Genomic DNA, 13,466 nt, shown 5'->3' on the forward strand with positions numbered 1-13,466 from the left:
TCGTCACTGGGACTCCAGGAAAAGAAATCCAGTCTATGTAGAAAAGTCACAAAACCCCTAGATACATTAATTTTGTTATTTGACATGTGCCACCTACAGAGACACCCTGCCTTCCACAAAGGAATTACCATGTGTCCATCCAGTCTCAATATGGTGACAAGGAAGGGGATCCCTGGGTGGCTCAGCAGTTTAGCGCCTGCCTTCGGTCCAGGGTGTGATCCTAGAGTCCCTGGATCAAGTCCCGCATTGGGCTCCCTGCATGGAGCCTGCTTCTCCCTCTGCCTGTGTCTCTGCCTCTCTCTCTTTGTCTGTGTCTCTCATGAATAAATAAATAAAATATTAAAAATATATATATGGTGACAAGGACATCACCCTGAAAAGAGGAGGAAGCCCCCAAATATTTGTTTGATGATGATCCAGGGCTGAAAATAAGCATAAATCTTATCATTAGCTGAAATTATGGACCATGCCACACCTAACAAAACTATATTTGAGATACACTGAATGTTGTATGTTAACACCTGAAAGGGGAAGACAGGGCTTAAACCACAGGCATAGGAAAGACCAAGACGATCAAGCTAACAAAAACTAATAACTGAATGTTATCTGTCAAAAGAGTCTGTGAGGTTTTAGTGTAGGTTAATTTTTTTTAATGCAGTATCCAGAATCAAGGAGTTTAGGGCTCCCATCCATTACGTGCTGGAGTGCTATTAGAGATGGCCAGACTTCAGGATAGACTGGGTAAACTGATAGAGCAACAGAAATCAATAAAGACAGTAACAAAAAGAAAAACAAGAGAATGCAAAAGGAAGTCAGTTGAAACCATCAGAGCTGCCTCACAATATATTCCTCAGTATGTAAGAGGACTGGCTCAACTGTCTGTAATGATGGGCCCACAGCAAACCAGATCCAAGCACTGGAGAAGGACCTGGACTGAGTGAGTGGTCCTCAAATGCACCAGCTATACTCGAATCAACCAGTATGCTTACTGAAAATGTACATGACCTGGCCAAAGCACAGGTGTAATGACTCAGAAATTCAAGGTGTAAGTATATGCATATGCATTTTTAAAAAAAAATATGCCAGGTAGATCACTAATGTTTGGAAAGCACTGCATGACCTTTATCCTTATTTCTCCTGATCTTGGTATTCTACAATTCATTAAAAAGTATCATATTAATTAAAACTATAGCACTTTTTCCTAAACCATGAAGGTTTTTTTCCATTTTGCCAGCATTTTAGAGAAATATCTAAACTAAAAAGCTATGAAGAGGAAGGAAACCATTTTTTCTTGTACTGCAAAATTATGAAGAGGCTTGCTGGCATGTATTACAGATATTCCCAGTAAAGTAATATATTAATGTATAATTTATTCTAACCATTTCCAGTGAAAGACATAAATCACACCTGACACATCTGATAACAATATTTTTTTAAAAAGAACAAAATCCATACAAGTAATTTTCCTTTCTCTCATTAACTGTAAAAGAAAAAAAAAACAAAAACAAAAACAAAAAAAACCCACCTTACTAGTGGTCATTAAAATATATAAATAATTCATTTACTACCTTCTATTCAAACATCATTTGAGCACTCCTGCATGCTGCAGGACCAATGATAAGCAGAAAGGGGAAGTGAATGTGTTGCATGGTGGAGCAGCTGGTCTAAGATAGATAAACTGATAGCAGCATAGTTGCAAGAACATCTAATCGTAAAAAGTCGATGTTGGTGCAACACAAATGATACTATATTAGTAAAGTAGTTTTTAAAATACCAAGGAAATCCCCATTTCTTTAATTTTCTGACAAAGAAATAAACATTTGTTTTTAAAGGTAGTTGAATATTAAATTTAGTGAAGTTGGTAAGTGTGCTGGTGTATTGTGGCTGTGTAAGAGATGTGCCCTTTCAGGAAATACACAATCGAGTATTTAAAGATAAAGGGCCATGATGCACAATGATGCGTGTAACTTATCCTCAAATGGTTAAAAAAATGGTGTGTATATGTGTGTGTGTGTAGAATGAAAGAGAAGGGAAGGAATACAGACACATAACTAATAGGATAAAATGTTAATAATAAATCAATCTGGATAAAAGTATGTAATTTTTTGTAATACTTTTATTTTTGGAACTTTCATACATGTATGAACTTACTTCCAAATAAGGTTTTTTTTAAAAAATCAAGAAATGGATAAATGAGAAAAAATTAGCAAAATGCTGATAATTCTTAAGAACAGGTTATATATAGATGGTCATTCTACCAATCTCTCTACTTTTATCCATCTTTGAAATTTTCCACAATAAAATGTTAAAAAAAATAAAGAGTAGGTTAAACCATGTAAGTTAGCTATTAATGGAATGAATGAATGAATGGAAAACAGCAGGCATTCAATAAATGACAGACATATTATAAACTGAGATCTTGAGTGTAGACAAATTAGCATTTGGTATTAAAGTACATACACCAGGCATTTACTGACAGTCCACAGATGTAAGGTGCTCTGCTGGAAACAGCAGCAGACATACTCACATAAGTCAAGCACAAGCTGACACACTGAAGACTCAGGTTATGACAAGAAAGGACCAGAAAGCAAACGGTAAGAGTCAAAGGAGCTGAACTTAAACAAAAACCAACATCACCTCTTTCATAAGGTGTATCAGAAAATAACAACTAGGAACTTATCTTCATTTATCATATTATAAAAAAGGTAAAATCATGTATCTGACACAAGGTTGCTATGAGAATAAAGTGAAATAAACAAAAAGTGCTCTCTAAACTCTCAAGCGTTATATACATATTAGTTTTTGTTGTGTTGTATATAGAGCCCAGGTATGGAGAATGATGTTTGCACAGACTAATCAGAATGCAAAGTAGAGTTAAGTATGCCACAGGAAAAAAAACACATCTGGCTAGGAGAGAAAAGAAAGTCTTCATGGAGAAGGTGGTATTTGAGATGGCCCTTAATGGACAAACAGGCAGAAAAAAGTCAGAGAGGTGGAAATAGGATTCTAAGTAAAAGAGAAAATCCAAGGAAAGACATGAAAGGGGGAGAGCATCAGGTATGTAAAAAGTAACAGAGCTTTTGCTATAGTCTGGGAAACAACGAGTAGAATAACCAGAAACATATCTGAAAAAGTGAGAATGAAGTGGAGAAGGCCTTGCCTAACTCCTAGGAGGGTTGAGATGTGTGATTCACTCCTTGCCTTAGCACAAGGAAGCTCCTCTTCCCCTGCAAGTGCCAATAAGACTTCACTATCCAAAACTATAAAGTTTTCCAAAATAAGGCACTCTGTTTCAAAGAAAATTATTCAAACAAAATGTACCATACGTATAAGGCTTATCAAAAGAAATGTTTTCTATTGAGTTTCTGGAAAAAATTCAGTCCCAATGAAAGCAAATATAGTCCAAGAGTTTATAATCTATATTTGGCTTTGGAATATTTTTTTTCAGTAAGGAGTTTCCAAATCATATTTTTATTAAGCCAATATTGAAGCAAGAAAATTCCTTAACTACCAACCAAAAGATCTTCAAAAGTGATCACACAACTGAAGTCAAATTTCCTTATCAACCTGATTAACTTTCACAGAAAATAACTTAATTCAAAATTACACGACCACTTTTCCCTTTTCCCCCCATAATACATAGCTATGCTTTTTAGGAAGAGAATATCCTTTAGCTGTTTTTCATAATCCTTTGAGTCACATACTGTGAAATAATGAATAATCACTCTATCATGATTCATACCTTTCTGTGAATCATTTTTATGAAGATATAAGAAGCTAAGTAAAATGTCTTGCGACTACAGTACACTCAAAATTGTAAGTCCATTTTACTTTTTTCAATTTTTAAAGATTTTTATTTTAGAGAGAGACAGAGAGAGCACAATTATGTGATCACTTTTGAAGATCTTTTGGTGGAAGACGATGACCTGAGCCAAAGTCAAATGCTTAACTGAGCCACCCAGGTGCCCCCATACGTCTACTTTAATGTCCTTAACTAATACTAAATTTTTTTCACTGCCATCTCCCCCAGATTTTGAATATTAAATTTTTTAATGGTAAGGGAAAAGGCCATAGGATCACTGAAAGTTATATGGAAATATTCTCACCAATTATCTATCCTGACCTTCTCATTCAATAGACAAAACTAGAAGCTACAAAAATTAAGGGACTTCCTTCTGATACATTGCTAACCAAGTAGGACAGATCTAAAGTTTAAAAGTTCTTTGGTACCTGGTACTGATGACATCACATTACCATACTTGGACATTCTTCTGAAGACATGTAACTCCAAGAAAAACTAAACACTAAATACGAATCTATGTCCCTAAAAAAAGGGGGGGGGGGCACAGTATTGCCATTATTTTGAAGAAAGCAATAATGAACTTATACTATGTCCTTCAAAAACTCTTCAACCATCCTAAAGTATTGGAAAATACTCAGCTTTTATATACTTATAGCAGTTTAATGATCAAAAAAAGAAAATGCTGATGAATTAATGAAGCCTTCCCACGAGACACAAGAAGCCATTGCTGTGCTGCCTTCAGAGGCTATGAATGAGCAAGCCTGGTACAGACAGCCTCCTCATCTGAAACAAGGGCAGTGGGTAGGAGCAAATCAGAGAATGAATTTCTTCAGAATGCAGGTCTGGCATTCTAGGGAACCTGCTCAGCACCAAAAACAAAGCTATGGGGGATTACAAGTGTAATTCAATCTCCATCATATTAAAGAATCAGAGGAAGGCAAATCTAGAAAGCCTTGCCCACAGATCAATTCCAAAAGTCAACAGAGGACTCTTAACCCAAAGATGTTCCCAAGACTCATTACCTAGTACATTATCAAATAGGATTACGTTTTCACGTCACACTGATGTTCCTCCATGAGTGTGGCAAGCACGCTGCAACCATTCATTTAGCTGTGGGCCTTGGCTTCATGTAGCAACCAGCCCAACTGCACTACATGGTGCAGCATATACTGCTAGTCTAGTGAGAGCACTTGTGCAAACCTTAACTGCCAAAGCACCACTCTGGTTTTTGCTTCTCTTTCAGAATAAAGCAAAAGTCCAGTTTCTATGACATCATGTGACACAGGGAGAGTGAGAGCTACCCTCACCACTCCTCGGGTCTTCGTGTCCAACACCATGAGGAAGAAGTGAGGCTTTACTATCTGGTGGGAAAGGATTTTGTGTAGTTAATGAAATCTGCTTCCAATCTGATAAAACGCACATTTGTGTCACTTCAAATTTAATTAAAAAAACTCTTCAAGGGGATCCCTGGGTGGCGCAGCGGTTTGGCGCCTGCCTTTGGCCCAGGGCGCGATCCTGGAGACCCGGGATCGAGTCCCACATCAGGCTCCCGGTGCATGGAGCCTGCTTCTCCCTCTGCCTGTGTCTCTGCCTCTCTCTCTCTCTCTGTATGACTATCATAAATAAATAAAATTTAAAAAAAAAAAAAAATTAAAAAAAAAAAAAAACTCTTCAAGATGTGCTAATTTGTTGCTGAACAAATGAAACATTGAGTGTAACAAGAACACTAGACCTAATTAGTCATGTAAAATCCTAATCAATAAAGCCTCTAAAATAGCATGATTTCCTCATAAAGCACATGCAGTAAAAAATTTCCAAGATCTTAACTGTATTTATATTGTACAGCTAACATTCATGCAAAATGCATATTTACAAACATTATTCTTGAAAAATGGTGTCTTATGTGGAAACAAACTATTATTTGCAAACATTTCACAGCATCGATCACTGCACTAAATGGAAAAAATATTTTAAACTGCTTCCAGTATTTCACATTTAGCCAGTTGCACAGAGCCAGTAGTGGTGGCCAAGTGGACAGAATTTCTTATGACTAATTAGACAAGCTCTGTCTACATCAAAGAACTGACAAAATCTGATTAGACTTACTTGCTACTCCTGATGCGAGTCCATAGAGCAGTCCTCCTCCATCCGACTGCTGCGAGAGTACATGTGCTCCTGGAGGGGGTGGCTTTTCTTGTCTGATAAAGTTATACAATAAGGTTTTCACCAGTTTGCTGGTGTATGGAAGACTACATAAAAAGAAGAAAGAAGGTAATCAAACCCAGAGTTTTGGAAGTCCCTGATTTTGTATAATGATAAATACCAACTATATAATCTGTCAATATTAAAAGGCATTAGCACAATTCAAAGAAATGTAGCACTATCACATAAGAGTGGAGACTGGGCTTTGAGATCAGACTTGAGGCTTAATTCTGGCTTTCCTGTTTCTATGCCATAGTTGTTGGTCAAATCACCTCAACTCTTGAACTCCGGTTACCTTACTGGTAATCTGTATAACAGGTGAGATATTATAAATTCAGTTTATTATACAGTACTTGGTACTCAAGGGGAGATAATAACAAAGAATCAGTAGGGAAAAAGCAAGAATTAAAAAGCAATAATATAAAAGACTATACATTTTAAGTATGAAATTATTCAATTTATGCATGCATACTATATATATGTATACATATATGTATGTATATAATTTTTTTTAATGTTAACGCTCTTTGCTTTTAAGCAATGGAGAGAAGAGAAGGGAGAGAATGCAGCTGGAAAGGGATATGTATCCACAAAGTAAAGTGATAAATCAGTTCCTGCAATCTAGAGAAAACTCTGAAATAGATTCCTGAGCCAAAGCTCAGGCACTTTCTCCATTACCGGTGATTTTCCAGTATGTGCCGACGAGCCTTACAGGATTCTGTGACTGTGCCACAGGTACCTCAAGGGGGCAGGAAGGCACAGCACAGATAACCAAGGCAGCAAGAAGGATGTGAAGAAGACAAGCTCCTCCCTGTCCTGGAGAATTTTAATCAAAGCTACTTTATTTGTATTTGTTTTATATTCTCAAGTTCTGTGAAGAGTGTGTCAGCAGGAGTGTGTGTGTGTGTGTGTGTGTGTGTGTGTCTACTCACAGCCCCCGGTTAGGAGACTGTAAGCTTCTGCTCAAGTGCAGAGGCCCCCATACACACACACACACACACACACACACACACACACACACACACACACACCCCTGGCACGTGCTAGCACACAATACATATTTCTGACTAAATGAAAGCAGAAGCAGTCAGCTAAGAGGCTGCTGGACACGTCCAAAAGCAGGGTAACTGGGTGGAGGTGTGGTAGTTTCAGCAGGACCAGGAAGAAGGGGGAAGAGTCAAAATAAGTTCAGTGGACAGACGTGACTGGATGAGTGCTTAGACGCAGAGAATGATGCAGAAGAAGGAGGAGGACTTCAAAGTTTCACTTCTACAAAGAAACCACTGGAAAAGGTAAAAAGCCAGGGGGATGAGAGGGGCAGAGAGGAGGGACAGTTTTAAAGAGGAAAGCAGAACTTGGCTCCTTCTGCATTGGGTTTGGAGTACAGACGGAGTCACAGAAGGAAACATCTAGCAGGACAGCTGGGACAACAGTGAGGTTAGGGGACAAGACAAGAAATACAGATTTATACAATAAGTACGTAGAAAAATGTAAAAAGGAACATACCATCGACCTCGCATCAAATATTTGTGACTGATGCTCTGTCGCAAAACCTCCTTGTGGAAGAGTTGGCAAGAAAGAAAAACCACCATTGTTGATACAGCTTCAACTGAGATTTCATATGTAATATCTCTGGAGAAACAGGAAATAAACAGAATAATGATCCCTCTGAAAATCAGGATTGTTTTCTAAATAAACTGTACATTTAAAAACTCAATCAAAATATTCAACATGTTTCTAGGCTACATATACTAATGTGTTTAACATAAAAATTAAATCGAGCAAAAATATGAAACCCTTTCCCAGCCATTGGTTCTTGTACTTGGGTCAGGCTTCCCATTACTTTCCTATTTTCCAGTTCCCATCTCCTGCACAAAGACCAGTCTGTTAGTGTATAATGAAAATATACAATGAATACCAGCAGTGTTCTGCTTTGGAAGATTCACCCTAAAGCTCCATGTTCAGCACTGCTTAATTATAACACAGAACCAAATGTTCAGATTGCCAAACTGAAGTCCCAGTGCAAGGGAGAAAACAATGCCTTTCCAAGGTGATAATCACTTTACAACGAGGACAATGGTATACCCTCCATCTCTACCTCTAGTGTCTGTTGCCTCAAGGCCAGGTCTGCATGTTCAGCAAAATATGGACAGGGAATACATATACCTGTTTTATTAATAAGCATTTTTCTTCCAAGGTCCCTAAACCCCTTCAGAAATAAATCTTAGATCAAATAAAAAGGAAACAAAGTTTTGGCTGAGCAGAAAGCACAAATAGGAATAAACGCATCAAGAAATCTCCAGTTTACTACAAAAGTTTAAAAATTATTATGACGGGAAACAGTAACAGATCACGAAAGTGGTAATCTCAGCAACACAGCAAAGAGAGTAACCGTTCCAAGAGAATATCAAAATATTTTGACAGAATCAAAATAGTCATGGAAAGCCAAAACAAACAAACAAACAAAAAAACCACTTAACACCTACTTAAATGAGGCTCATTAAACAAATTAAATGACTTGATTCTAGAACTGGGCAAGCGTAAATTCTACCAGATATTTTAAGAAGTTATTGCCGATAGGAATCTCTTTCAAAAACAAAGTATACAAACAAAAAGAAATAAAAGGCAGTCAAATTGGCAAAGAAGTCAAACTCTCCCTCTTCGCCGATGACATGATACTGTACCTAGAAAACCCAAGACTCCACCCCAAGATTGCTAGAACTCATACAGCAGTTTGGTAGCGTGGCAGGATACAAAATCAATGCCCAGAAATCAATGGCATTTCTATACACTAACAAGGAGACTGAAGAAAGAGAAATTAAGGAGTCAATCCCATTTACAATTGCACCCAAAAGCATAAGATACCTAGGAATAAACCTAACCAAAGAGGTAAAGGATCTATACCCTAAAAACCACAGAACGCTTCTGAAATAAATTGAGGAAGACACAAAGAGATGGAAAAATATTCCATGCTCAGGAACTGGAAGAATTAATATTGTGAAAATGTCAATGCTACCCAGGGCGATTTACACATTTAATGCAATCCCTATCAAAATACCATGGACTTTCTTCATAGAGTTGGAACAAATCATCTTAAGATTTGTGTGGAATCAGAAAAGGCCCCAAATAGCCAGGGGAATATTAAAAAAGAAAACCAGGGGATCCCTGGGTGGCGCAGCGGTTTGGCGCCTGCCTTTGGCCCAGGGCGCGATCCTGGAGACCCGGGATCGAATCCCACGTCGGGCTCCCGGTGCATGGAGCCTGCTTCTCCCTCTGCCTATGTCTCTGCCTCTCTCTCTCTCTCTGTGACTATCATAAATAAATAAAAATTAAAAAAAAAAAAAAAGAAAGAAAACCATAGCTGGGGGCATCACAATGCCAGATTTCAGGTTGTACTACAAAGCTGTGATCATCAAGACAGTGTGGTACTGGCACAAAAACAGACACGTAGATTAATGGAACAGAATAGAGGATCCAGAAGTGGACCCTCAACTATGGTCAACTAATATTCAACAAAGCAGGAAAGACTATCCACTGGAGAAGAGACAGTCTCTTCAATAAATGGTGCTGGGAAAATTGGACAGCCACAGGCAGAAGAATGAAACTAGACCATTCTCTTACACCAGACACAAAGAGAAACTCAAAATGGATGAAAGATCTAAATGTGAGACAAGATTCCGTCAAAATCCTAGAGGAGACCACAGGCAACACCCTTTTTGGACTTGGCCACAGCAACTTCTTGCAAGATCCATCAATGAAGGCAAAAGAAACAAAAGCAAAAATGAACTATTGGGACTTCATCAAGAGAAGAAGCTTCTGCACAGCAAAAGAAACAGTCAACAGAACTAAAAGACAACCTACAGAATGGGAGAAGATATTTGCGAATGACCTATCAGATAAAGGGCTAGTATCCAAGATCTATAATGAACTTATTAAACTCAACAGCAAAGAAACAAACAATCCAATCATGAAATGGGCAAAAGACATGAAGAGAAATCTCACGGAGGAAGACACAGACATGGCCAACAAGCGCATGAGAAAATGCTCCGCATCACTGGCCATCAGGGAAATATAAATCAAAACCACAATGAGATACCACCTCACACCAGTGAGAATGGGGAAAATTAACAAGGCAGGAAACCACAAATGTTGGAGAGGATGTGGAGAAAGGGGAACCCTCTTGCACTGTTGGTGGGAATGTGAACTGGTGCTGCCACTCTGGAAAACTGTGTCAAGGTTCCTCAAAGAGTTAAAAATAGATCTGCCTTACAACCCAGCAATTGCACTGCTGGGGATTTACCCCAAATGCAGTGATGCAGTGAAATGCTGGGACACCTACACCCCGATGTTTATAGCAGCAATGTCCGCAATAGCCAAATTGTGGAAGAAGCCTCGGTGTCCATCGAAAGATGAATTGATAAAGAAGATGTGGTATATGTATACAATGGAATATTACTCAGCCATTAGAAATGACAAATACCCACTATTTGCTTCGACATGGAGGGACCTAGAGGGTATTGTGCTGAGTGAAATAAGTCAATCGGAAAAGGACAAACATTATATGGTCTCATTCATTTGGGGAATATAAAAATTAGTGAAAGGGAATAAAGGGAAAGGAGAGAAAATGAGTGAAAATATCAGCGAGGGTGACAAAACATGAGAGACCCCTAACTCTGGGAAATGAACAAGGGGTAGTGGAAGGGGAAGTGGGTGGGGGATTGGGGTGACTGGGTGATGGGCACTGAGGGGGGCACTTGGTGGGATGAGCACTGAGTGTTATGCTATATGTTGGCAAACTGAACTCCCAATTAAAAAAAAATTCAAAAATAAAAATAAATTTTAAAAAACAAAGTAAAAAAAATAATAAAAAATAAAAAAACAAAGTATACAAAACACAAAAGGTCCATGCAATTGATGTTATTATGTAATGAATAAATCTCAGTTCTACTCAGAAATCTCTGCTTTAAAAGTATTACAGAACAATTCTCTCTCCTAAAATTTCCAAAATTAGTGTTGTAAATATTAACCACATAATATGCATTCTTCTATTTGTTCTTATTCCTTGAACTGAAAGACAAGCCTGACATGTCATGATTCATTAATTATTCATTAATGATGATCTGGCTGCTTAGAACCTGAACGATTTTGCATCATAGTTAACATTTATTCATACAGTCCTTGCCTGTCTCAGGAATCTATATTCTATAGTCAACTGGCTAGATTTTTAGTTGGGTCAGGGCTTAAAGCCAAATCCTGAAGAACAAAAGATTTTGGTGCAGGGTAAAACCTATCTAAATAGGTGACCACCTCCAGGACATGTGATAATATGCCGGATATTATGCCCCATATCAGAGACACATCCATCCACAAACAGATAAGGCTCCTGCCTTTATGGAGCTTACAATTTAGTGGAGAAAAGAGAAAAGAAGTAATTGCACCAAAATAACGATTAAGAGCAATTAATACCATGAAAGGATTATAGGGGATTCTGATTGTAAAGCTCTTCTAAAAAAGTGACATTAAAGTTAAGCCCTAAAGCATGACTGTCAAATAGTTATTTGCAGGCGAGGTTTTTAAAAAAAAAAAAAAAAATTGTTTATTTGAGACAGAGAGTGTATGCATGCATGCAAACGGGGCTCAATCTTACAACCCATGAGATCATGATCTAACCTGAAATCATGACTCGAGCCAAAATCAAAAGTCACTTAACTGACTGAGCCACTCATGTGTCCCAAGATGAATCTCTTTTTCACTAGAACACATGAGATCCTAACCTGGATCCTTTCATTTTTTAGTTATTTGTATTCCCAACTCAAGTACATAACAGACACTGAAACTCAATGGATAAATGGATAGGTAGAGGGATCTTTTCTTTTTTGTAAGTTATTTTTTTAAGAGAGAGAGAGAATCTTAAGCAGACTCCACACTGAGTGTGGAGCTCCAGACAGGGCTTGATCTCATGAACCTGAGATCATAACCTGAGCTGAAATCAAGAGTGGGATGCTTAAGTGACAGCCACCCAGGTGCCCCAAGACAGAGGGATCTTTGATTTTTATTGGAACTGACTGCCTGGGGCTCCCTGCATCAGCATAGTGTACAAAACATAAGTAAACTTGGAAGAGAAAAAAGAAAGAGATGTATTGAGGTCATGTAATACCTGATCATAATATAAAATAATACTCATTGCAACAAAAGCATAAAGGGAATTTCATAAAGGACCCACAATGCTGCTAATTGACTGAGAGGACATCTTCTATTCAATTTACTGACCAAAATCCAATCAGCAGTAAAACATGACCAAAGGACACACAGCATGATCTGAATGGAATGACTTAATACCATGAAAATAATAATTCTACACAAATTACTCTGAAAGTCAAGTCAGAAACTTTTCCAGGAACGTCCTAAAGTCAGTCTACACTTTTTATGGAAGAGTAAACATGGCCAAGTCAACCCTGAAAATAAAGAGTGAAGAGAGGGACGTTCAACTACCAGGTATCAAGCCATGCTATATGCAGCTTTAACAGTAAAAACAGCATAGTATTTGCACACACACGGAAAACAGGCAAATGAATGAAACCCACCTAAGAATCAAATGTATGGCCAACACCTGTGGTGTAGACAAACAACATACAACAAAGATGGATGGATCTGCAAATCAAAGAGGACAGAAGAGACTGTACAAAGATGGTGCTAGGACTGGCTCCTTTTACAAAGAAAATAGTGATGGGTCCCTATCTAACAACATATTCTTTCCTTTTTTTTTTTTTTTTTTAAGAATTTATTTATCTATTCATAAGACAGAGAGAGAGAGAGGCAGAAACACAGGCAGAGGTAGAAGTAGGCTCCCCATGTGCGACTTAGTCCCCGGGACCACAACCCGAGCCAAAGGCAGACGCTCAACCACTGAGCCATCCAGGTGCCCCACAACAGACCTACTACAGATGAGTTAAAGACCTGGATATGAATGGTAAAACTAAAGTTAACACAGAAAACATACACTGATAAGTTTGGAACCAAGCAGAAGAAAGGACTTCTTTTTTTTTTTTTTTTTTTGAAAGGACTTCTTAAATAAAAGCCTAAGAGTACAAACCATAAAGCCAAAAAATACACTTAATCACATCAAAATTAAGAATTATTGCTCAAAAAATGAAGCCTTGGACAAAATTAACAGGCAGATGATAGACTAGAAGAGCAAGAAACTCTAATCTAGAACTTTACAAACAACTCCTACAAATGGCCAAGAAAAAGGCAAGAACTGCACTAGAAAAAAAGAGCAAAATATATTAAGAGTTTAAAACACTGTGATACCCTTTGTGCCCTGGAAAATATAATGTACTGCCAGGCATATGGTGATAGATAAACCCTTAAATACTACTGATGGGATTATTAACCACAGCAGTCATCTTCAGAGAGCTCCCTAGGACCCAACATATATATATATATATATATGTGGTAGGCA

General features: G+C 37.9%; 1 protein-coding gene across 4 annotated transcripts in view; it reads right to left on the bottom strand.

Annotated features, from left to right (window-relative positions):
* DYM (dymeclin) overlaps nt 1–13,466 on the bottom strand; it is a 348,746-nt gene that overhangs the window by 233,803 nt on the left and 101,477 nt on the right. For all 4 annotated transcript variants that reach the window (XM_041746593.1, XM_041746584.1, XM_041746566.1 and 1 more), the window contains 2 exons: nt 7,511–7,636; nt 5,909–6,051 (listed from right to left, as the gene is read on the bottom strand). In XM_041746593.1, the coding sequence (XP_041602527.1) occupies nt 5,909–6,051; nt 7,511–7,636 (269 nt within the window). The remainder of the gene's footprint in view (nt 1–5,908; nt 6,052–7,510; nt 7,637–13,466) is intronic.

Source organism: Vulpes lagopus, chromosome 1 (assembly GCF_018345385.1).
Source record: "Vulpes lagopus strain Blue_001 chromosome 1, ASM1834538v1, whole genome shotgun sequence".
In the NCBI taxonomy this organism is placed as follows: Eukaryota; Metazoa; Chordata; class Mammalia; order Carnivora; family Canidae; genus Vulpes; species Vulpes lagopus.